The sequence below is a fragment of the Arachis duranensis genome, chromosome 7 (genome assembly GCF_000817695.3).
Source record: "Arachis duranensis cultivar V14167 chromosome 7, aradu.V14167.gnm2.J7QH, whole genome shotgun sequence".
Classification (NCBI taxonomy): Eukaryota; Viridiplantae; Streptophyta; class Magnoliopsida; order Fabales; family Fabaceae; genus Arachis; species Arachis duranensis.
The window spans coordinates 1,273,150-1,294,669 of NC_029778.3; the positions used below are offsets into that span (position 1 = coordinate 1,273,150).

General features: G+C 30.2%; 4 protein-coding genes across 7 annotated transcripts; 2 read left to right on the forward strand and 2 right to left on the reverse strand.

Moving 5' to 3' along the window:
• The first annotated feature begins 225 nt into the window (after positions 1–225).
• On the forward strand, positions 226–2,243 carry LOC107496130 (homeobox-leucine zipper protein REVOLUTA-like). Of its 2 annotated transcripts, XR_008001573.1 has the most exons (7): positions 226–371; positions 474–558; positions 814–926; positions 1,037–1,142; positions 1,233–1,330; positions 1,461–1,544; positions 1,749–2,243. XR_008001573.1 is itself a non-coding variant. In XM_052252353.1 (6 exons), coding segments are annotated over exons 1-6 (417 nt in total). In that variant the 5' UTR covers positions 226–369; the 3' UTR covers positions 1,474–2,243. The 2 variants fall into 2 exon arrangements, 1 of the variants encoding a protein (XP_052108313.1); XM_052252353.1 differs by having other exon boundaries at positions 1,461–2,243.
• A 6,956-nt stretch (positions 2,244–9,199) lies between these two features.
• Positions 9,200–9,788, forward strand: LOC107496200 (uncharacterized). Its single transcript, XM_016117408.3, has one exon. It carries the CDS (start codon positions 9,349–9,351, stop codon positions 9,559–9,561), a length of 213 nt encoding a protein of 70 aa, XP_015972894.1. The 5' UTR covers positions 9,200–9,348; the 3' UTR covers positions 9,562–9,788.
• Positions 9,789–11,658: 1,870 nt separating this feature from the next.
• On the reverse strand, positions 11,659–20,992 carry LOC107496199 (BTB/POZ domain-containing protein At1g55760). Of its 3 annotated transcripts, none has more exons than XM_052251842.1 (4): positions 20,800–20,992; positions 20,597–20,711; positions 12,986–13,104; positions 11,659–12,403 (listed from the first exon to the last, which is right to left on the reverse strand). In XM_052251842.1, exons 1-4 carry the CDS (start codon positions 20,869–20,871, stop codon positions 11,801–11,803), a joined length of 909 nt encoding a protein of 302 aa, XP_052107802.1. In that variant the 5' UTR covers positions 20,872–20,992; the 3' UTR covers positions 11,659–11,800. The 3 variants fall into 3 exon arrangements, with proteins under 3 accessions (XP_052107802.1, XP_052107801.1, XP_015972893.1); XM_052251841.1 differs by lacking the exon at positions 20,597–20,711 and adding an exon at positions 13,195–13,328 and having other exon boundaries at positions 11,670–12,403; positions 20,800–20,939; XM_016117407.3 differs by lacking the exons at positions 20,597–20,711; positions 20,800–20,992 and adding exons at positions 13,195–13,328; positions 13,395–13,590 and having other exon boundaries at positions 11,681–12,403.
• LOC107496201 (BTB/POZ domain-containing protein At1g55760-like) lies at positions 15,329–17,228 on the reverse strand (the record flags this gene model as incomplete). Its single annotated transcript, XM_021127008.2, has 3 exons — positions 15,329–15,931; positions 16,941–17,056; positions 17,147–17,228. Coding segments are annotated over 3 exons (801 nt in total), but the record flags the coding sequence as incomplete, so codon positions are not given.
• Positions 20,993–21,520: the final 528 nt, after the last annotated feature.

The following is a 21,520-nucleotide window of genomic DNA, read 5'->3' on the forward strand; positions in this document are numbered from 1 at the left end:
TCATACTTTTCATCTCTCTGTTCACCTTCAAGCTCCACCAAACATGGGCGACGGCAAGGTATCCGCGACGCTCTCTTCTCCTCCAAGCCCTCCGATTCCAAAGGTATGATCTCTTCACGAAACCGTAATAAGCCCAAAGAAAGCTTCGGGACTACTCTCTCACTCTCAACTCGATCTTACGCTATCACTCTCAACTCCCATCTATCAACCCTGGAAGAGCTCAGATCCCCGCCGTCACCAGCACCGTCCTCGCTGCGCCATTAGCCTCCCCTCTGCCTCGTCTCCCCCTCGTCACTAGGGTCGCCCTCCTCGCCGATCTCCTCTGCATCGTCAGCGTCGTCTCTCTCTCTGCTCCCAACGCTAACTGCAATGTAAGTCTCCTCAGTCAGATCTGTTCTCTTTGTACTTGATTTCTCCCATGGATCTGATCCTATGTTAATTTGTTGTTTTCTTATTTATTGACCTGCACTTAGGGCTGACGACGAACCCGTTGATCAAAAGAGATACCTCGAAGACTCTTGCAAACCAAAGTGTGTCAAACCATTACTTGAATATCAGGTATGGATTCCCTTATTTTTGTTGCTTTTTCTACAAGATGGCTTCTGGAATGGCAGAATAGATAGATTCAAAGATTTAGGACAAAATGGTAAAACAGTACTAGGAAATGAAATGCTTATATTTTATACCTTAGGTTCTGCCTTCTTATATGGTTATAATTTTTTACTGAACCATATAATCTAGAAACAAACAAGAGATGCTACCATTCTTTCATTCTGTTCTTCAATTGCCTTCCTTTTTCTTCCTTCTGTGCAGAGGGTTGCCATGGCGATTTCTCCATCTGGTATAAACCCGGCAGTTGGCTCAAAACTCTCTCCTGGTTCTCCAGAGTCTCTTACACTAGCCAACTGGATCTGCTGCAGTTATAGGCAAGTCTGCATCTGTTGTATTGTGTTCAAGCTTTATTGTTGAATATTCATTCTTGAAAAGTATCTAATGATGCCCTTCACTTTTGTGTTCTTTTTTCTTCTAATAACAGTTATTATTTGGGGGCAGAGTTGCTGAGATTTGATTCTCTCATTGGTGAGTCAGTGCTTAAACATTTGTGGCATCATCAGGATGCCATTTTGTGCTGTTCTTTGAAGGTATGGCAGATGTTTTGTTCATAGTAGAGTTCATTATTTTCATGAAAGCCTTTAATTTAAGATATATATGATTCTCTGTCTGGATCGTAGTCGGTGCCGGTGTTTATCTTTGCAAACCAGGCTGGCCTTGACATGTTGGAAACAACTTTGGTGGCTTTACAAGACATCACATGGGTATTTAGAGGAAGGTAATTCATTAAGTCTGCAAAATTGTAACAATGAATCTTTCTCTAAGTGTTGTTTATGTATGTTCAACTTTAATTTGTGGGAAATGGGAATTGTTTCTTTAATTAACTGTTCTGTTTCTTTGTTTATCAGTGCCTTGTATTAACTCCATCTTGTGAAGGCAGAGAAAGCTAGAAGATACATTCCAAAAGAATTCAAATAGGTTGAAGCTTTTGGGTAGGTCCAATATTGTAATTTCCTCTCTTTAAATGCAGCAATTCTTTTATGGGTTTGATCTTTAGGCAATTTGTAAATATTGAATCCAAGAAATGTCGTCAGTTTGGAAGACTAACTATTACTGACGTGAACTCAGGGATATTTTTGTTTGATGTCTTCTGATTTGCATTTTAATCTTTACAATGATGGTTGCCCGATGTCCAGTGTTTCTCCGCGAGCCCAGAGCCACTACTAGACCCTGTTTTACTGTGCACCCACCCTCTGCCACTGTCGCTACCCCAGCGCCACCACTAGGCCGCCACCGTGTTGCTCCGGCCATTCACTCATCATCATCAATCTTTCCCTTTCTTTCCCCTGTTCCAATTCCCTGCTTCCCAGGTTCCCCTTTCATCTCATTTAATCTGGTTTAACTCATTCTGTTTAGCTTGTTTAGTTCAACTAATTTAGTTTAGTTGAATTAGGTGGTTAGAGAATCTGGACTGGTTAGTGGATGTAGATTTTGTTTTGTTTACTGCTGCTGTTCGGAATGAATTTGTCTTTCCTCTGAATGTTGCCCTGGATGAACTTGTTTATTGTGCTGTTTTGGTGTTGAATTCTGGACTTGTGATTGCTGTTTATTGTATTTTTTTTCATTGTCCAAAATAGATGCTGTGAAAGTGTTACTGTTTCATTAATTTTTCTTGGTTTGTTGTTGCTGAGTGCTGCTTTGCTTGTTGCTTGGTCCATATTATATGAACTGCAATGATTTCAGTTTGTGGAACTGGTTAAGTCATATGAATTCTGTTTGCTGCTTACTTGAACCTCGGAAACATGCTATTTATTGCTGCTGTTTAATAAACAATTGCTTCTGTTGATGATTCTTTCTTATTTTGAGTTGTGTCTTGAACGTTCTGAATCCTGACACCAAAGTTTGATAATAATAATAATAATGTGATTTTTCTTGTAGTATCATTGATTAGCATGTCAGATCTCCTTTTTTGAGTTACTAATGTTCAATTGTAATCAATTTCAAGGGGCCAATATTCTTGTAGATAATAAAGGTTGCATTAAACTTGCAGATTTTGGGGCCTCCAAACAAGTTGAGCTAGTAATCTAAGTCTTCTTTACTTCTCTACTATAGTACTATTAGATATACTATTTTGACTTTGTGAGGATCTTGTATCTGCGTATTTGTTTGTTTAGGAGTTATTTATAACATAGTCTTGATTTTGTGTTTCTATTAATATCTTAGTTATTTATAACTATCTTTGATGTGCATCATATTCATTACTCCACATACAAAAAGAAAAGATAATTGATATTCATTATTCATTATGATACAAAGAAATCGAGCTAGCTAGTTCTAAATTTCTAATAGGGTTGCAACTCTTATGGAGCACATAGGTTCATAATACACTTAATCTGAGCACATTGCACCATCAATATCTCAACCAATCATGTTTATTTCTGAAATTTGAAGATTATATTAAAAAGATAATGACACTTGATCATTATGAGTTAGAGATACAGCATTATAAATCATTATATATCGTTTTTGTTGGTTCAATTTGTTCTTGATATTTTGCTGCAGGCTAGTATTAGAATGGATTACTTGAACGTGCACAAAGTGGAGCAGTTTTAAGTTTATTCTGATCTTTTACCAAGTATTTAGGTTGATGATCATCTCTATTAGTGTAATTTGATATACTATGAGCAGTTCTAACTTGTATTGTTTTTGTATTTTTCTTTGGTTTTTAGTTTTGGAATTTGAACTCGAGATTTATTTTGTATTTCAGTATTAGTTTTTTAATGTATAAAACAATTATAGTAAATTATATATGTCACTAACTATTGTTTGATTTGTCTTGTAATAAAAATTGCATACTATATTTGTAGGTTTGGTAATAAAAAAGGATTGAAAATTTATATTGTGTAGTAATGAAGATCAAGTAAGGAAAATAAATATTATTTTTTTAATTTAACAAGGCTTTCGCCACGCTTTTAAAGCGTGGCTGTATCTAAAGCGTGGCCGTATCTCTCGCATATGGCCACACTTTAATGGGTGGCCAGTTGTAAAAAGCGTGGCAAAAGAAAAAGCGTGGCGATAGGTCACCAAAAGCGTGGCGATAGAGCAACCGCCACCCTTTGATAGGTCACCCTTTCAAAAGCGTGGCGGTAGCTCAAAAAGCGTGGCGAAAAGCTATCGCCACGCTTTTTTTCAGCTTTTCGCCACGCTTTAAAAGCGTGGCAATAGACGTGTTTTCTTGTAGTGTGTGTAGTAATTATGTTACATATATAAAGGCATCCTAATTTCCATTATATCACATATACACAAAAATTAGTTATTAATATAAATATATATTAAAAATAAATTAAAAAATATATATTTAAATATAAATTTTTTAAATAATTTATTTATATATAAATATATTAATAAATAATTAATTTTAATCTATAAATAATATTTTTGTTTAGTGGGCCACTAGCGGCTCATTTGTCCCTAATCATTGCTGTGACGCTGAAAATATAATTATAAAATGACAAAAACAATATGATATTGTTCATCATAGAGTGTATATATATCAATGACAATAATAAATAATAATGAACGGTGGACACATGAGGGTAGGATGAAAAATCACGTTAGCTATGCCTATAAATAAATATAACATAAGTAATAAGAAGAATCTGTGGTGTTGCTTTGAGGAAAAGGACAAGCTGCAAATATTATTTAGGTAGACAATGATATTCTCACTTCTTAAGCACAATTTATTCATATACTATATATTAATTTTATTATCTAGAAATATTATATCTATTCTAAAGTTGAACAAATAAATAAATAAATTTTTTTATAATAATATACTTTTTTTTTATGAGAGTCAATACATATTTATTATTCAGTGATTGATTAATAACTAATTTTAACGAATACATAACATTATTATTTATTACTTTTCTACGCTAACTAAAGTGTTCTACACATAATAACATCTTTAGTATGTAGTTTAGTTCAAAAGACTCTGAGTGGAAGTGGGGAACAACGCCATCAATGCAGAGACTTTAATTACCTTCAATTAACTAAAAGCACCTTAACATAAAGACACCTAAATCCTCACCGATTTAGGCCTCTATCATAATTGGTAAAAAATAATATAATACTAATTAAATATTTGTTTTGGAACAAGAGAGAGCTTTAATTTTTTTGTTACCCATAGTATCTCTCAATCTGACAGATCGAAGAGTAATCTATTGTAAATCTAAGTTTTATTGAAGAGTTTGTTGCTGGTCAATAGATTGCTGCATGCACAAGGGGATTCGAATATCTGACACTTGTTTAAGCAGATGAGTGAGCTGACCACTCGACTAACCCTAAGTTGGTTAGAGAGAGCTTTTTTTTTTTGTTTCCCACGGTATCCTCTAGCCCAGCAAGCCAAAGACTAATCCGACGCGGTATTGAGCTCCATTTAAGGGTTTGTCGCTGGCCAATGCATTGCTGCATGCATAAGACAGGATTCGAACTCTCGACACTTGCTTAAGCGGACTAGTGAGCTAATCACTAGACCAACCCAACTTGGTTGGTTAGAGAAGGCTTTTTTTTTTTGTCGGTGGATTGGATAACCCCCAATCCTAGGTACCTCGGTCACATTCACAATCTCTCATATATTGGGCTTTGACACATTTTTTCCCTTCAATTTTAAAACATTTGTATGATGCGTTTGTGGGCCCAATTTATTTTAGCCCAATTTAGCTTTTGAGTCCAAATAATTTGTTGGATAAAATCTGCAAACTCTTTGCAAAAACACAAACTACTCTGTATTGTGCTCATTTACCAAAGACAAAAGTAGTTTAGTCCTTTTTGTCCAAAAGAAAAAGTAGTTTAGTCCCTTTGATAAAATATTCCCACTACAACCAACTTGGGTTAGTCACAAAAAAAAAACTTAGCTTGGTCGAGTGGTCAGCTCACTCGTCCGCTTAAACAAGTGTCGGAAGTTTGAACCCTGTCTTGTGCATGCAGCAATTCATTGGCCAGCGGCAGACCCTTAAATGGAGTTCAGAACTGCGACGGATTAGTCCTTAACCTATCGGGTTGGAAGATACCGTTTGGGTAAACAAAAAAATGATATATATTCCCACTACAAAAAACCAAAAAAAATTCCCACTGCAAATTAAGTTTGGAGTTTAGTGGTAAGTTCACTAGTCACTTTAAATAAGTGTCGGAGATTCAAATCCTGCCTTATACATGCAGTAACTCATTGACCAACAACAATCTTTTAAATGGAGTTCAGGACTGCAACAAATTTCGTAGGCTTAAAAAAATATGGTTAAGATTATTATGCTAGAAGTTCTACGATAACCATTTTCTCTATATGTATGTGTTATTAACTTATTCTATAAATGAAATTTTTATTAAATATATATGTTTCTTGTTTTAGTGATTGAGTTTATTAAATATACACACACATTGTTTTATTGTAACAAACTCAACCACTTTACTATACATAACAGCTAGTAGTTAAAATTATTCATGTATGTGTTAATCCAATTTTGACAATAACGCACTAAAATAAATTTAATAACAAAAACACACTAAAAAAGCCTTACGATGAAGTTTAGGTTTAGTTAGGTTTAGTCTATAATTGATAGGGTTGTTAAAAGGATAAAAACAGAAAACAAGATTTTGGTTTTTCTTTTCCTATACACAACTTTTCTTATATAAGCGTACAAAAGGCAAAGCATTATTTTCATCCGGTGACAAAGAAACCAATAATCTTTTTCTTCTTCTTCTTAATTAATCTCTTGTTAATCAAAAGATGTGTTGCTGCATAGGGAGGGTGTGCATGCTATGCACGTGCCTGGCTATGATAATTATCATTATTATATGTCTTTTTGGATTTGGAGTGTTCCAAAATCAGCTTGACAAGTTCAAAGACGAACTTAGTATCTGTCTTGATTGTGGCGGAGGAAGGCCCTTCTTGCCTTATGCCCCACCACCAAGTTAATTGCTTTTGTCTATTATGTATAAACTTTAATTTGAGGTAATTATTACAGTTGTAAAATATTTTATATAGTTATTAATAGGGTTGATAATTTATATTCTATTTGCGGATATTTAATCTACACCAATTCTTTCGGATAGGGTTGTCTACTTTATCCGCTATAGATAGGATATAGTGCGGTGCGAGTTTGCCTGTGGGTAGGATAAGGTACGGATTCAGGATATACCCTATCTTACCCTATCCGCAATTTTAATATATTATATAATATATATGTAAAAGTTATGTATATAACGAATAAAGTGAGTGTTAAATCTACAATCTTCTTCTTATAAAAACTACGACTAAGTTAGTTGATGATAATATTATTGGTAATTTTATGTTAGATTTCTTTAAGATTTTATTATTTTTAATTTTAATTTGAACTTAGTTTTTTATTTTTTATTTTATTAATATATATAAAATTTGTAATGGTTGAATTTTATATTTATTTAAATTTTTTTTTATGTTTCTGCAGGTAAGATAAGATAGGGTATGATTTAGAATTTTAGGGTGCGAGTAGGATTAGGGTTGAAAAATTCTCAACTCAGATGTAGAGTAGGATAGAATTTTAAAAAAATTTTTAACCCATAGATAGGGTTAGGATAAAGTCCAAACTTACCCTACCCATTGCCAACCCTAATTAATTACATTTGTTCTATTAAATAATTATTCATATTATTGAAGTAAAATTTAATATTAGGTTTAGTTATTTTGTTTGTCTTTTAAGTTTCTGTAATTAGATTTATATATTTTTTTTAATTGATTTTTTATATTGTTTTTAATTTTGTAACATAAATCAGTTTTGTATAAAAAAACGTTAAAATTAACAAATTTTTTTTAAAGTGTGTGAAAAAATATTTAGTTAATTCTAATATTTTTGTACTATTAAGGACCTAATTACAAAATTAAAAGCAATAAAAGAATTTAATTAAAAAAAATATATATATAAATCTAATTATAAATTTAATAAAATTAAAAAAATTAATAAAATAATTAAATTTAATTTTGTTGACAAAATATTATATAATTGGGTACGTATAATTAGCTTGTGCTGTGTATTTATATAACCATAAAATGTTCCATCATGATTTCTTATTTCAAATACTCGTAGAATATCAGTTAAAGATTAATTGAAAATAATGTACAACTATTACTTAAATTAATTGAAAAATGTGAATTGATACCTGCCTAGCCTAATTAATTAACTAGCCGCCTATGAATTACCTAGTTTGAACTTAAAAGAGTGAACACAACAATAATAATTGGTCACGAATTTAAACTAAATTTAGGAGATTTTTTTTTTTCGCCCGCAGTATCTCTCAACTCAACGGTCGGGATTAATTCGTTGCGGATCTGATCTGAACTCCATTTAAAAGTTTGTCGTTGGCCAATAAATTGCGCATGCACAAGGAGAGATTCGAACCCCTGATACTTACTTAGGCGAAAGAATGAATTGACCACTCGACCAACCCAAATTTGTTACACTAAATTTAGGAGTTTATTGTTGCTGAATATCTGTCGTGGGATTCGAACTCCCAATCCTAAAGTTAAAAGTTATGTTGGGCTGGCTCCAAGTTTTTCTACATAGGCCCATGTTCTAAATGGGCTATGGTTATAATCATTACAAAAAAAATAAAATGATGAGTATAAAACTATAAATAAATGCAATTCTGTCCATAATACAATAAAATAAAATATAAAAAACAATGGGCCTTAAAAACACACAAACTTTCAAACCTGCTTCTGTCATAAATCGGAAGTTGTGCCAAAACCAAAAGAAAAAAAAAAGAAAAAAGAGGAAAGTTGTGGGGGAGAGTGTGACTATGATTAGTTTAATGATTTGAAGAAAAAGCAAAGAACAGAGAAAGACAACAAAAAAAGCAAAGAGAGAGACGTTATTGTTAACGATGTGTGATTGAGTAACTGGAAACGTTTCATGGGGATGGAGTTATGGAATAAAACAAGCAATTAGTCAGCTTCACGATGGACCCAATCACCTAATTTTTAGGCGCCATAGAAGCTGCTTTGCTTAAGTTTGTAACTGAGTTAACTCAACCACTTCACCACACCTCCCTCCTTTAACGCAACACCTTCTTCGTGCCTATTTTTTCATAATAAAACAAAACCAATTTCACAATAATACGTTACAATAATAAAACCAATTATTATATTATTGTAAGCAATTTAGATTATTTATTATTACAATTTTTTTAATTTTATTATGATAATTTAATTATTATACTTATAAATATATAAAAATATTTCATAATTAATTTAGAAACTAAATTTTAACGTATATCTTTTTAATAAAACATACTTAAAAATAATAAATTAACACTAAACTTTTACTAATTAGATAAACTATTGAAATAGAGGGTATGGAAATAAGTATTTTAATTGATTGTAAAATAAAATATTTTAAAAAGTCTAAACAAATTAATAAATCCTTTAATTTAAATTATAAATTTAAAAATATCACAAAATATTTTTTTCAAGTTTAAATTTCCTTTTCATTTTTTTTTTAATGTGTAAAAGGAAATAGTTTTTGTTAAATGGATTAGATAGCTTTCCTTATAAGCGAATAAAAAGCGTCAAAACGTTTTCATCAAATTGTTGACACAGACACCACCTTTTTACTTCTTCTTCTTCTTCTTCTTCTTCTTCTTAAATTCAGCATTCTTCTCACAAATTTTTCTCAATCAACCCACCCGAGAATTTTCTCAGATCCGAGATACCCAGAAGGAAAAGATTCAAACTTTGGTGATTTCAGAGCTTGTTGGTGAGAGATGTGTTGTGGGGCGAGAATATGCATGCTATGCACGTGCCTGGTTCTTGTGGTGATTGCCATTGGTTTTCTCTTTGGCTTCGGAGTTTTCAAGCATGGATTCCATAAGCTGAAGGACAGTGTTAGTTACTGCGATGATTGTGGCGGTGGCGGTGGTGGTGGTGGAAGCGGAAGACCCTTCTTGGGTTATCCGGCGCCGCCACCATTGTTCTAGTTTCATTCAAATTAGTACTTACTTTTTTATTGCTTTATTTGTTCATCATTCTGTGAATTTCTTTTATTGTTTTTTTTAGGATATTGTGTATTGTAATTAGGATTCTTTTATTGGGATTCTAATCAATTAAATGACTCTTCTCGTTCCAATGCCACTAATGTTTTTCCAGATTTATTAAGGTTAACTATGATGTTAATAGAAGTTTTTAAATTTTTTATTTTAATAAATATGATTTTTTAAGTATTATTATCCTTAATTTCTTCCAAATTTGCTCGATGAAATTGCTCAGCATTTTTTAGTTTTATTTTTTGTTACTGTTTATGTGTTTAGATTGAAGATAGAAGTAAGACACATGGATTTGGATAATATGGATATTTGATAAGAATTTTCGAATTTGATGAGACAAAAAGGAAACAGAGAAAGGGAGTAACGGAATAACGGATCATTATACTAAAAATCCTTTTTTTTTTTAAGATGGCTTTCGAGAGTTTAGCTTTATCTTGACAATTGTTCAAGCATATGTGTAAAAAAATTAATAAATATATTTTAAAATACGAAATATAAAAAAAAATTAATGCAATGGAGAATCGTGATTGGAGATTGGACGCAAGTTTTATCCAAAAGGAAGTGGTGTTCATCTTTCAATTGCTTAAGGGATATAGATATCAAATATAGGATCACTATGTGATTAATGATTAGAATTAGATAGATTATAGAAGTTCTTTGCGTACGTGTGTTTAGATCCGAAGTTGGTACTTGGCAGTTATCTCTTAACACGTCTTAGTAATAGACTAGATTCAATCGCACAATTCTCACTTTTTAGTTACCCAAGCTAATATAAACTACATCTCACAAACTCACAATGATGTGAAGTTCTAAAGAGTAAAATTTGTTTTGACATTTTTTTTTCGATTTAGATAACTCATACTTTAACCATTAAAAATTGAAAAATGACAATTTAAAATATATGTCTTTCTATAAAAATTTATAGCAAAAAAAGTTTACATTGTAATTTTTTACTAAAAATTTTTATAAAAGAGTTCGTGCGTCTAATCATTAAGTTGTAAGTTGTTTAAATTAAAAAGGCCAAATAGAAGATGATATGGACCCCATTTAAGATAAGCTCACAATAATATCAATACTTATTGAATATTCTAGTATTTTTTATCATATAAAAAACTAAATTAAATAAACCGTAAAATATAAAAGAATATTAAATTACATAAATAAAAAATATTTAATTTTTTATATTTGAACTCAAAAGTAAAGAGAGTGTTACTTATTGAATAAAGAGCTGTGAAATGCAAATACACTCAATTCAGTCGAAATCCAATATGTTTTAAATGTTTAAAACTAAAAACTATTGTGCAATAAAAATAAGAAATGAAGATTGAATTTTAGTATTTTAAGTCATAATAAAATATTTCAACCAACTAAATAATTTTTTATTTTTTAAAAAAAAATTACTAATTTTTTTAATAAAAATTTGGGGCCATGATCACCCCTTATCTCCGCCACTGCCTACTAGTACTATTACATAGAGCCATTATACTGTCGCACAAATATTTCTTTTATTAAAATTTATGTCCTTTTTTCGGTGGGACAGATGATAAAAATGATATATCATGTATTTATGTGCGTTGTGCTTAAAAAAAAAAAAATTAATAATCATCAGCTTTAGTTTTTGTTGTTGGTTTGGGTCAGAGCGTAGTTTGTTTTGTATAAGTCCACATAGGTTAACCAACTTCAGCCCAGCCCAAAATCCCATAAATCTGTCCAAAAATAATGAGACTCTACCTGCGTTTCTTTGTGACTTTGCAATCACTTGGGAAAAATTCTTTACCTACAAACTTATGTGAAGGAATTGCAGAGTTCATAATCAAACAAGTAACAATTTGGTCTAGTGGTTAGCTCACTAGTCCGCTTAAGCAAGTGTCGGAGGTTTTTGGGAAACCAAAAAAAACAATTACAATATTAGTGATCATTAGTTCATTACACATATATAAAGCTTCAATTTAATGTATTCTCGCCTCCAATCTATTCATTATAATTCCTTAGTCAATGCTAATGTCACTCTTAGATATTTAATTGAAATATGACATTATATATATTTACAGCTATGACATTATATTTAATGTCTCTTTGAATTATATTTTTACAATTTTTTTAACTATCTAACTAAATAAGTTAGGTACATTGAATTAGGACAAAAGGTATAATAATGAAAGAAAGAAGAACTTCAAAAACCATTCCAGACACCAAGAATTTCATGAAAGACTTGAGTGATCAAATCCCTATCTGCAGTCTGCAAGAATACAATGAAATCATCCCTAATGTCAAATATCTTTCCAAACTTTACAAGATATTGCATGCAACTATTCTTCAGCTTTGGCAATCCATACAAATATGCATTCTGAAGCCTCTCAAGAACATTGCTTGAATCAATATCCTCTACAAGGCTCTCATGACACACATCTCTTAAATCACAAATGTCATACTTATCTGCAGCACGAACAAGTTCCAATCTATGCATTACAAATTCTTGGTGTTCAATGATGCCATAAAGGTAGTTTATAAATGCTTGGCAAGATTCAGTTGACATGTCTGAGATGTTTATGGTGGAATCATCATTCTCTTTAAGATCATGAGAGAACATGCTACGAAACACAGGCGATCGAGCAGCAAGAACTGCACGATGAGCTCCAATGCTTCCATCTGAAGCATTTATTGTTATGTCAGTGTGGATTCCTTCCATTAACATTCGACTGAGAGATTCAAGAGCTGCTGAATTTGATCTTTGCTGCATAATTCTGTTAGGCCAAATAGAACAAATATCTTCTCCCTGTGTTCATAGGTATAAACTATTAGACAGAAAAAACACAGTTAAATTCCTCTTTCAGTAAATAAAATTTCATTAAATTTGAAATTAAATGCTTATAGTTCAAAAGCTTTCAATTAGATTCTTATACTGTTTTGAATTTTGTAATTAAGTCTTTGTTGTACAAAAAAACATTAGAATTAACATAATATTCACATCCAAATTGAAGTTAGCAATACTTAAGCCTTAAGGGCTAAAACTAAATTTCTATACCCTAAACTATTGAAATTTAATTACAAATTTGACAAAATTATAAAGACTGACAGTATAATAATAGAAGAGATTCTAAGAGTAACATACAGTTATAAAATATATAGTTAAATTACTTACTATAATTTCATCGAATTTATAATTAAATGTTTATAATTCAAAAGCTTTTAATTTGGTCCTACTGTTTTGAATTTTGAAATCTAAGTCTTTATTGTACTAGAACATTTATCTCCAAATTGAAATTATCACTCTAAATTATTGAAATTTAATTACAAATTTGATAAAACAATAAGGAGGAACAGAATAATCGTAGAAGGGATTCTAAGAGTAACATACATTTGAAGATGAAGTTTTCAAATCGAGAAACTCAACATGAATAATGAATCTCCCTGGAAGTGGAACCTCAATTCCCCACACAAATCCTTCTCTGCTGCTCAGCAATTTGTCTCTTACCTCTGCATCAAAACAACAAACCATTAAAATGTTAAAGCAGAAACAGAGACTAAGCTATATGTTGTTGTATTTCAAAATAGAATTAAGAAAACCTAATTGAGCCAAGGCCTTGCGATCTTTGGCAGAGCCAAGCAGGCGAATGACGAAAGATGAAAGTGGAAGATTGTTTCTTGCTTCCGGAAACAACTTAACACAAGAAACTCTGTTCCTTTCCACAGATAAATGCCTGAAAAGATAAGATAAAGTGAGTGATTATCCAGAAGAGAAGGTGCTAAGTGTTAATAAGAGTTACCAGTTCCAGATAGCTATGGTGAAAGGATCGGATTTGCGATAAGTGCATGAAGCTAAATTGTCGATTCTCCATTGTGCAAGACGACAAGTCGTTTCAACTCTGTATGCAGAATCCTTCATATTCATGTTCATCTTCCAAAACCTTCACTTCTTTCATCTCATCTTCCTCTCTTTGTTTTTATTTATTAGTCATAAATAAAAATGAACTAAGTAGTGTGATGTGTTCATCTTTGTACATCATTGTTTTATTTATATTATAAATTTAATTTTGATATATAATTAGTTTTATATATACATTTAATTATGTAATGTCACATCAACAAAAATAATTATTTTTTGAAAAAGTATATGGAACAACTCCAAATCAATCAAGAATGAAACAACTTAATTAATTATAAATATAGTAATTAGTTTTATTTATTTATGATTTAGAATATTGGTTATGAAATGTTTCACACCACTTAAATTAGAATATCATTAGTTTCCGTCTCTTTACTCTCCTTTCTTCTTCAAATGTCTAAAATATGATAAATTAAAAAACAGATTTAAAACAATTTAATTTATAAAAAAAAAAACATCTTAATACTTAGCATAAATACCATTTACGTAGAAATTTTAAATTCATCTAAAAATATTTGACTAATATCATCTTAGTTTCTAGCATTGTTGTTATTTTTTATATTACCAGTAGATTAAAATTAAATTCTTAAATTATATGCTAATATATTATTCATTTGTACACAAAGTCTTGCATGTATTGCTTGTGTTATAATGTGATTGGATTTTTCTTGATTTACGTGTTTGCTTTGGTGATGTCTTTTGTAAGTCAAGTGTTGTGACTTGTGGCTCTCCTATTGGCTATTGGGTATGATTGGAAGAGTAAAGACTAAAAAGAACATGCAGAATGTGCTTTCAAAGCAAAGTATCCAATCACTTTAGAAGCGGCACAATTCGGGTTGGGCTATACTAAACCCAATATAAATATTTCATAATTGGGCCACAATGTTACTAAGCCCAATATAAATATCATAATTGGGCCACAATGTTCTCTCTCAGATAAATAGATTGAAAGAAGTAACTTCACTCCACTTAACCTGAAGGCTTGACCTGTCCAAAAAGAACCTGTATGTTTGGACAATACGAAAAAATCATGCAGGCTTGGAGAACAAGCTGTCAGGGCCTGCCATTTTTTCTGTATAAAAGACCAAAAAATAAGACAAAAAAAGGACATTTTTTTTAAAAAATAACACATTTTAAAGTTTTAAGTGTTTTAACAAGTATTAGGATTCGAATCTCGTCTTTTACATACAACAACTCATTGGCCATTGGCCAGCAGCAAACCCTTAAATAGAACTTAGATTCGTGATCGATCAGTCCTTGACCTGTCAGGTTGGAGGATATCGTGAAAAACAAAAAAAAAGAATACAAATCTCGCCTTAGAAGATACTGTGAAAAAAAAAAGGTTAAATTATACGGTTGGTCTCTACATTTTTAATGAAATTACAAATTGGTCCCTATACTTTAAAAATATATAATTGAGTCCCTAAAAATAATTAAAATTTACAATTTAGTCCCTGTCGTTCAAAAAGTGTTTGATTTAACAGAATATTCTCAGTATATTCTCTCTATTTTAACATGCTGAGAATATTCTATTAAATCAACATTTTTTGACCGATGAAAACTAAATTGTAAATTTTAATTTTCTTTAAAGACCTAGTTACAAACTTTTAAAATATAAAGATTAATTTGTAATTTTATTGAAAGTGTAAGGACCAACTGGGCTTTCGAATCAAAAGCATGGGCATCTGCAACTAAGAGAATTTAACCCAAAAAAAAAATAATAATCCATTCAAGTAATAGAATGGCATCCATCAAATGGGAACAAAGTATTCAAAACAAGCTATTTCTCTATGCTTATTTGAGGGGGAAAAAAAATTAAGAGCCTTTCAAGACACTAAGAGCTTCACCAAGGAGTTGAATAACCAAATCCTTATCTACAGTTTGCAAGAATGCATTGAAATCATCTTCAATATCAAATATCCTTCCAAACTTGACAAGATATTGCATGCAATGAAGCTTCAGCTTTGGCAATTGATACAGATATGAATCCTGAAGCCTCTCAAGAACATTGCTTGAATCAATATCCTCTGCAAGGCTCTCACTGCATACATCTCTTAAATCACAAATGTCATATTTGTTTGCCGCATGAAGAAGCTCCAATCTATGCTTGAAAAATTCTTCATCTTCAATGACACCATAAAGATAGTTTATGAATGCTTGACAAGATCCTATTGACATGTCTGAGATGTTTATGGTGGAATCATCATTCTCTTTTAGATTGTGTTTGAACATGCTATGAAAAACAGGTGATCGAGCAGCAAGAACTGCGCGGTGAGCTCCAATGCTTCCATCTGAAGCATTTATTGTTATGTCAGTATGGATTTTTTCTATCAGCATTCGACCAACAGATTCAAGAACTGCAGAATTTGGTTTCTGATTCATGATTTTGGTAGGCCAAATGGAACAAACATCTGTTCCCTGTGTTTCAAGCAAATATGATTTTGTTTCAATGATTTGAATATCTTGAAAACTTGATAACAAGTACGCTATATATTAAAATTAGTCACTAAAATTAGATATTAAGATAAAATATATATCGAAATATTGAAAATAAATTAAACAATATATGTATTTTTATACCATAAAAAGTAACTGATTTTAATACAGATATAGTATTTTTGTATATCCACTTATGTAAGATTTTTAATTTTAATGCATTAACAGTATAAAACAATTTTACATATGCATCTAATTATGTCACAATACGTCAATAAAAATAATTTCTTTTTATATTAGAGGTGTGAATAGTGGTTCTAAAAAATAGACTTTTTACACTGTTACTCTAAAGACATAAGTAAATATAAGTCATGAAATCAAGATGCAAAACCACTGTCATAAAATCATTTTGAAATAAATTGTTAGACGAGTTAATACTTATTTTGGCTCCCTAAACTTGCATACAAGTCTCAATTTAGTTCTTGAAATTTTAATTACCTCTATTTAGTCCCCAAATTTTATAAACGTGCCTCACATTAGTCCCTGAGACGATTTTTAGTTAAAAAACCTTAATGGAGCGTTGAAATGAACAATCAAATGCCACATTGAAACATGTAACATGATGTAGTTTTAGTTTTGACAATCAAATAGCTCAAAAATGATACCGCATCACTTGTTTTGTTAAGTGAAGTTTCGGTAAATACCACTTATAATGTTTTTTTGTTATTTGAGTGTCAAAAACAAAACGACATCATTTTACAGAGTCTAGTGTGGCATTCCCCTGTCCATGACAGCGTTCTATTAATGTATATACATTGAAAATTCTTTCAAGGGCTAACATGAGTCATGTTCGCAAAGTTTGAGAACTAAATAAAGGCAATTAAAACTTTAGAGACTAAATTGAGACTCATATGTAAATTCAAGAACGAAATTGAGTATTATGTGATTGTTAGACAATCTAAATAGTACGATTAATAATAGAAGTATATACATTTGGAGATGAAGCTTTCAAATCGAGGAACTCAAGGTCAATAATGAATCTCCCTGGAAGTAACCCAACTTTGCACTCAAATCTTTCTCCTTGTTTAAGCAACTTATCTTTTGCCTCTGCATAAAATGAGAAAAACCATTGAAAATTTAAAGCTATATCTTATTGTATTTTAAATAATTCAATGCAAAACGTGAGTTTATGATGACCTAATTTAGCCAAGATCTTGCGATCTTTGGCAGAGTCAATGATTCGAATAACGAAAGATGCAATGGGAACCTTGTCCCTTATTTCCGCAGACAATGTGACACAAGAAGCAGCCCAATCCATAGAAAAATTCCTGAAAAGATAAGATAAAGTGAGTTATATTATGTTACATCCGAGTAAAATAACAAATAAATATTTAAAAATTTAAATTTAAGACAGATTACACTTTAACACAATACTAATAAAATTTTATACAATAATAGATATAGACACATTATCTTCAAATTATCTCTTATGATTAAGGTAAAAAAATTTAATTTGAACTTCACTTATTCATATATGTTTTCGTGAAGAATTTTGTTGGTATTTTTTTTAGAGTTTAACTACTCTATCGATTTTTATAGTTTCACGAATTTTCAATTAGATTTTTATATTTTTTTTTCTTTTTAATTGAGTCTCTATATCATATCAGATTTTGTAACTAAATTTCTAGCGTGACAAAAACATTGAAATTTTATTCCGTTAATTTTAATGTAGGGACTCAATCGAAAAGAAAAAAAATATATATGAACCTAATTGAAAATTCAGTAAAATGGTAAAAACCGATAGAATAATTAAACCCTTTTTTTAGAGACTAATCCGTCGAAATGTAAATCTTTGAGCTTATTTATCAATTTTATTATAAACAGTAAAATTTCTAGAAACATTATATATGCGTTTATGGATAATGTTAAAAGTTACCAGTTCCAGATGGCGACGGTGAAACGATCGGATTTGCAAAGATGGTAGTCACCGAAATTGAATGTGCATTGTGCTTGTGCAAGACGACAAGTAGTTTCGATTTCGCATCTGGAATAATGTTCTTTCATGTTCCTGCAAGTCACATTCCAATTTCATTGATGCAATCAACAAAACGTTCAACACACTCTCCCATCCATCTTCACTTCTTTCATCTCATCTTCCTCTCTTTGTTTTTATTTATTAGTCATGAAATAAATGTTCATCTTTGTTGCCTTGGCAATTATTTTAGGGTGGTATAATCATAAACCCTAAGAAGTAGGAACAATTTTAAGAAAGAATTTAAACTACACAATTTTAGGTTAAGGATGAATCTAATGCGGATTTGAGCTCCATTTAACAATTTGTTGTTGACTACATATACGATATTCAAACATTCAAATAAACTGATCACTCGACTAACTCAAAATTAGTTATAATTTTTATTATTTTAATCACTAACATATATAGTAGTATATGCCAGTAAGGTCACATCTTAAAGATGAATAGATAAAATGCTGTTCAAATAAAGGACTAAATGAGCAAGAGATTTATTAGAGAAAACATGGAAAGAAGAGGTTCTATAGAAGGGTATGGAGTGGTACCTGTATTGCAGAAGACTCAATAATATCCAAGTCAAAAAAATATTTTAGGTTAAATGCGAAAAATATGAGTATATGTTGCGTTGAATTAGTCATACCTGGAAGCTTTTATAGCTCCCTTGTTTTTATTTTTGAATTTAAACTTAAAATCAGTTGTTTTGTGATATCAATTTGTTATATTTGTTAGATATGCTTGCTTTATATAAAAATATACTTTTCAATTACAATTCAACTTTAATTAATTATTAATTATCTTTAGTAAAATCTTGTCCAGCCTATATAGTTTTCATTTTTCAAGTAATTGATGACCTTATGGCACAGTGTAATACTCCTTTAATTTTATTATTTTTTGAATGGGTTGAGCATGAGAGATATTTAATTATTATATATATATTGTTAAAAAAATAAGGAAGATAGAACAACAAAAAATAAAATCGTCTATATTCAAGTTATATAAAATAATACAATATCAAAAATATTTATAGATGTTATAAGAATTGAAATAATAAAAATGTAATATTTTAAAATAAATATTTAAACATATTAAATAATTCTAATAGAAACTAATTAATTTTAATATATTTTAATATATATGAAAAAAAATAATTGATGATTGTAAATTAAGTTGACTTCGTCATGTATATACGTATCATTTGACTTGACGAGTCACGAGTCACGAGTAAAGTAGTGAACCATGAATTGAACGTAGTGTACGTACGTATAGATACGTTAATTCAAAGCTTAATGCTTGGAAAAATCAATGGCGACTATGCTTGGTGTTTCTAGAATAACACATTGAATTGAAAGGGCAGGCATAAAGAAATTAAAGTCCCAAAATTTAATTTAGGATAATTTTTTTTGGGTGACATAATTTAGGATAAATTAGTTGAACAAGTAGTATATTCAATTTTTTTTAATAAAAATATAGGACATTAATTAGTTATACTTAGGAGTGGCAAGCGGAGAAATCCGTCCCACCAAAAATCCGTCTTTTGGCAGGTTGGCCCTCCTGTCCTGCTTAATGAGCTTATTCTAAAATTTTATCTCGTCCTACTTAATTGCGGGCTGGTGGGTTGACGGGCTAATTAAGCTCGCCAAAACTCCTTTTTTTTTATTATTACCTACTGAATAATATACATTATTTCATAACTATATTAATAAATTTATAATTTTTAAAAGCATAAAAAAATTATATTTTTTATATTCACAAACATTAAAATCTTTATAATTATAAATATCTAATAAACATGATTATAAACCAAGTTGTTATCCAAAACATAATTATAAATATTGTTTTCAAAGCAAAATAAACATAATCCAAAATATAATTATAAATATTGTCTCCAAAACAACATAAACATAATCTAAAACACTCAATTTTCATCTTTATACTCTTATAAATTGGGTTGGAAGAAGTTATATTTTGTCCAAAAAATTACAAAAATATCCTCTTACTAGAAAAAACTAAATCTTTGTTGTTCTATATACTTTTCCTTAACATAATATTCACATCCAAATTGAGGTTAAGAGCTAAATTTTTATACCCTAAACTATCAGAATTTAATTACAAATTTGACAAAATTATAAAAACGGCTAGTATAATAGTAGAAGAGATTCTAAGAGTAACATACAGTTAAAAAACATACAATTAAATTGCTTACTATAATTTCATTGAATTTATAATTAAATGTTTATAATTCAAAAGCTTTTAATCTAGTCCCTACTTTTTTAATTTTAAAATCTAAGTCTTTATTGTACTAAAACATTTATCTCCAAATTGAAATTACCACTCTAAGTTATTGGAATTTAATTACAAATTTGATAAAACGACAAGGACGAACAGTATAATAGTAATAGTAGAAGCGATTCTAAGAAGATGAAGTTTTCAAATCGAGAAACTCAACATGAGTAATAAATCTCCCTGGAAGTAGAACTTCAATTCCCCACACAAATCCTTCTCTGCTGCTCAGCAATTTGTCTCTTACCTCTGCATCAAAACAAGCACCATTGAAATGTAAAAACAAAAACAGAGGCTAAGCTATCTGTTGTATTTCAAAATAGAATTAAGAAAACCTAATTGAGCCAAGGCCTTGCGATCTTTGACAAAGCTAAGCAGGCGAATGACAAACAATGAAAGTGGAAGATTGTTTCTGGCTTCCGGAAACAACTTAACACAAGAAACTCTGTTCTTCTCCACACATAAATGCCTAAAAAGATAAGATAAAGTAACTGATAATTATCCAGAAGAGAAGGTACTAAGTGTTAATAAGAGTTACCAGTTCCAGATGGCTATGGTGAAAGGATCGGATTTGCGATAAGTGCATGAAACTAAATTGTCGATTCTCCATTGTGCAAAACGACAAGTCGTTTCAACTCTGTATGCAGAATCGTTCATATTCATGTTCATCTTCCAATTTCATTGATGCAACACTTCTTTCATCTCATCCTACTCTCTGTTTTTATTTATTACTCATAAATAAAAATGAACTAAACTAAGTAGTGTGATGTATTCATCTTTGTACATCATTGTTTTATTTATATTATAAATTTAATTTTAATATATAATTATTTTATATATACATCTAATTATATAATATCACATTAATAAAAATAATTATTTTTTATATTAACTATATAAATAATTATTTAAAAAATATAATTATATAAAATATTTTATATTATCAATATATCAAAATTAAATTTTTAAATTATATGCTAACATATTATTCATTTGTACACAGTCTTTCATGTATTGCTTGTGTTATAAATTATAATGTGATTGGATTTTTCTTGATTTACGTGTATGCCTTTGTTAACCAAAAAAGAAAAAACTACAATGGTCTTCGTCCCATGTAGTCCTCCTAGTCGCTGGTAGTTTTTAGTTAATTTCTTAAACTTAATTTGGTAAAATTTTTATTTTTTAAAAGTAATTTATAAGCTGTCTTTTAAAAGACGACTTTTAAAAACTACAGCACTTACGTTTGATATAATCACGTT